The sequence below is a fragment of the Cyprinodon variegatus genome, unplaced genomic scaffold, assembly GCF_000732505.1.
Source record: "Cyprinodon variegatus isolate N-32 unplaced genomic scaffold, C_variegatus-1.0 Scaffold442, whole genome shotgun sequence".
Classification (NCBI taxonomy): domain Eukaryota; kingdom Metazoa; phylum Chordata; class Actinopteri; order Cyprinodontiformes; family Cyprinodontidae; genus Cyprinodon; species Cyprinodon variegatus.
In genome coordinates, this window is record NW_015150895.1 from 690,200 (window position 1) to 691,727 (window position 1,528).

Sequence of the window (1,528 nt, forward strand, 5' to 3'; positions counted from 1 at the left end):
TTCAAAATTTAACCCTTACACAATATTCTAATTTTGTGACAAACGGAATTTTGGATTTTCATTTGTTGCCACTTCAAATCATCAAAATTAAATGAAATAAATATTTGAATGCATCAGTCTGTGTGCAATGAATAAATATAATGTACAAGTTACACCTTTTGAATGCAATTACTGAAATAAATCAAGTTTTTCAAAATATTCTAATTTACTGGCTTTTAACTGTATATTGCAATAGACACCTGATGAATATCAACATATAATAATAAAGTTTTTCAGTCATTCTGAACTCCGAGGACCTTCTGGTATTCTGGGGGAAGATGTCGGTAGAGGAACATTTAGCTTCTCTAGCTCTCAGAAGCTAAATGATCCTTATTTCAAAAAGTATAAATCAGTATGAACTCTAGGGGTAAATGTTGGTAGAGTTTTCAGCCGTATCGCCCAGCTCTAATGTAGCATGTTAGATATTTACACACTAATTCTGATCAGTTAAAATTAATTTAATTTATTATCCTTAAATAAGATTTCTACAATGGGGACATTTCCAGCTCATAGGTAGGAATAAATACATTTTATAAAAATTAAAATACTAAATGGGGACAGTGATGTTTTCATCTATTTTACCATATTTAAACAAAAATCAAGTGTGAAATCCAGGAATGCGCCTCTTCCATCTCCTAAGATAGATGACATTAATCAATCAGTAGCGTTTATTAGTGGCATCTGGTCATTCAGTCTTCTCTGTCTTCTTCTCTTGTGAGCAACATAACATAGTGTTCAGGGAGAGGCCACTTTGCATCAATAGTCTGTGGGAATTTCCCTTTTTTTTCCATTCCAAAAAATTCAAAGGAAACTTTTTTCATATATATGCAAATTAAAAAACATATTTTTTTACATACTGATAACTATAAAATTAAATAGCCTCCAGTTGTTTCTACTATATTCTAGATATTTGGAGTGCATTTGGGTCGCCTTCAGCAACCTGGATTAAAATCTGTGTCACTATTAAAAAACTTAGGTTAGATTTTTATATTCAGATAAAATTAGAATCATTAAAACACATCTATAAAACTGGATCATTCTCATGAGCAGCTTTTGTCATTACACATTATATAGATGAATAAAAAATAAGCAGACTGTGCTGAACGTCTTCTGCTTCAGGCTCATTCCTTGGCCTGATGTCGTCTTCTAGAATAATCAGGAACATTAAGACTCATAGAAAAAAAAAAAAAAAAGCAAAAGTTTCCCTGCGATGTGACAGAAAGCAGCTGAGCTGAGTTTTTTTGGATTCTGTTTTTGTAGGGAGGACTTTGACCAGGAGGAGAAGGCCATGTTTGGAGAGCTGTGCAGTGGAGAGAACGGAAAAGGCCGGGAATGGTTTGCCAAATATGTCAGCGCCCAGGTGAGCACATCGGGACACAGCTGACCTCTGACCAATGAGAAACACTTAAAGGAATAGTACACCCAAAACATGATTAGCCTTCATTTTCTACTCACCCCCATGCTGAACAACACTCTGGAGTACTTTTTT

The 1,528-nt window shown here is 34.2% G+C and overlaps 1 protein-coding gene across 3 annotated transcripts in view; it reads left to right on the forward strand.

Annotated features, from left to right (window-relative positions):
• kiaa0513 (KIAA0513 ortholog) overlaps positions 1-1,528 on the forward strand; it is a 34,396-nt gene that overhangs the window by 15,322 nt on the left and 17,546 nt on the right. For all 3 annotated transcript variants that reach the window (XM_015388908.1, XM_015388910.1, XM_015388909.1), the window contains exon 3: positions 1,300-1,399. In XM_015388908.1, the coding sequence (XP_015244394.1) occupies positions 1,300-1,399 (100 nt within the window). The remainder of the gene's footprint in view (positions 1-1,299; positions 1,400-1,528) is intronic.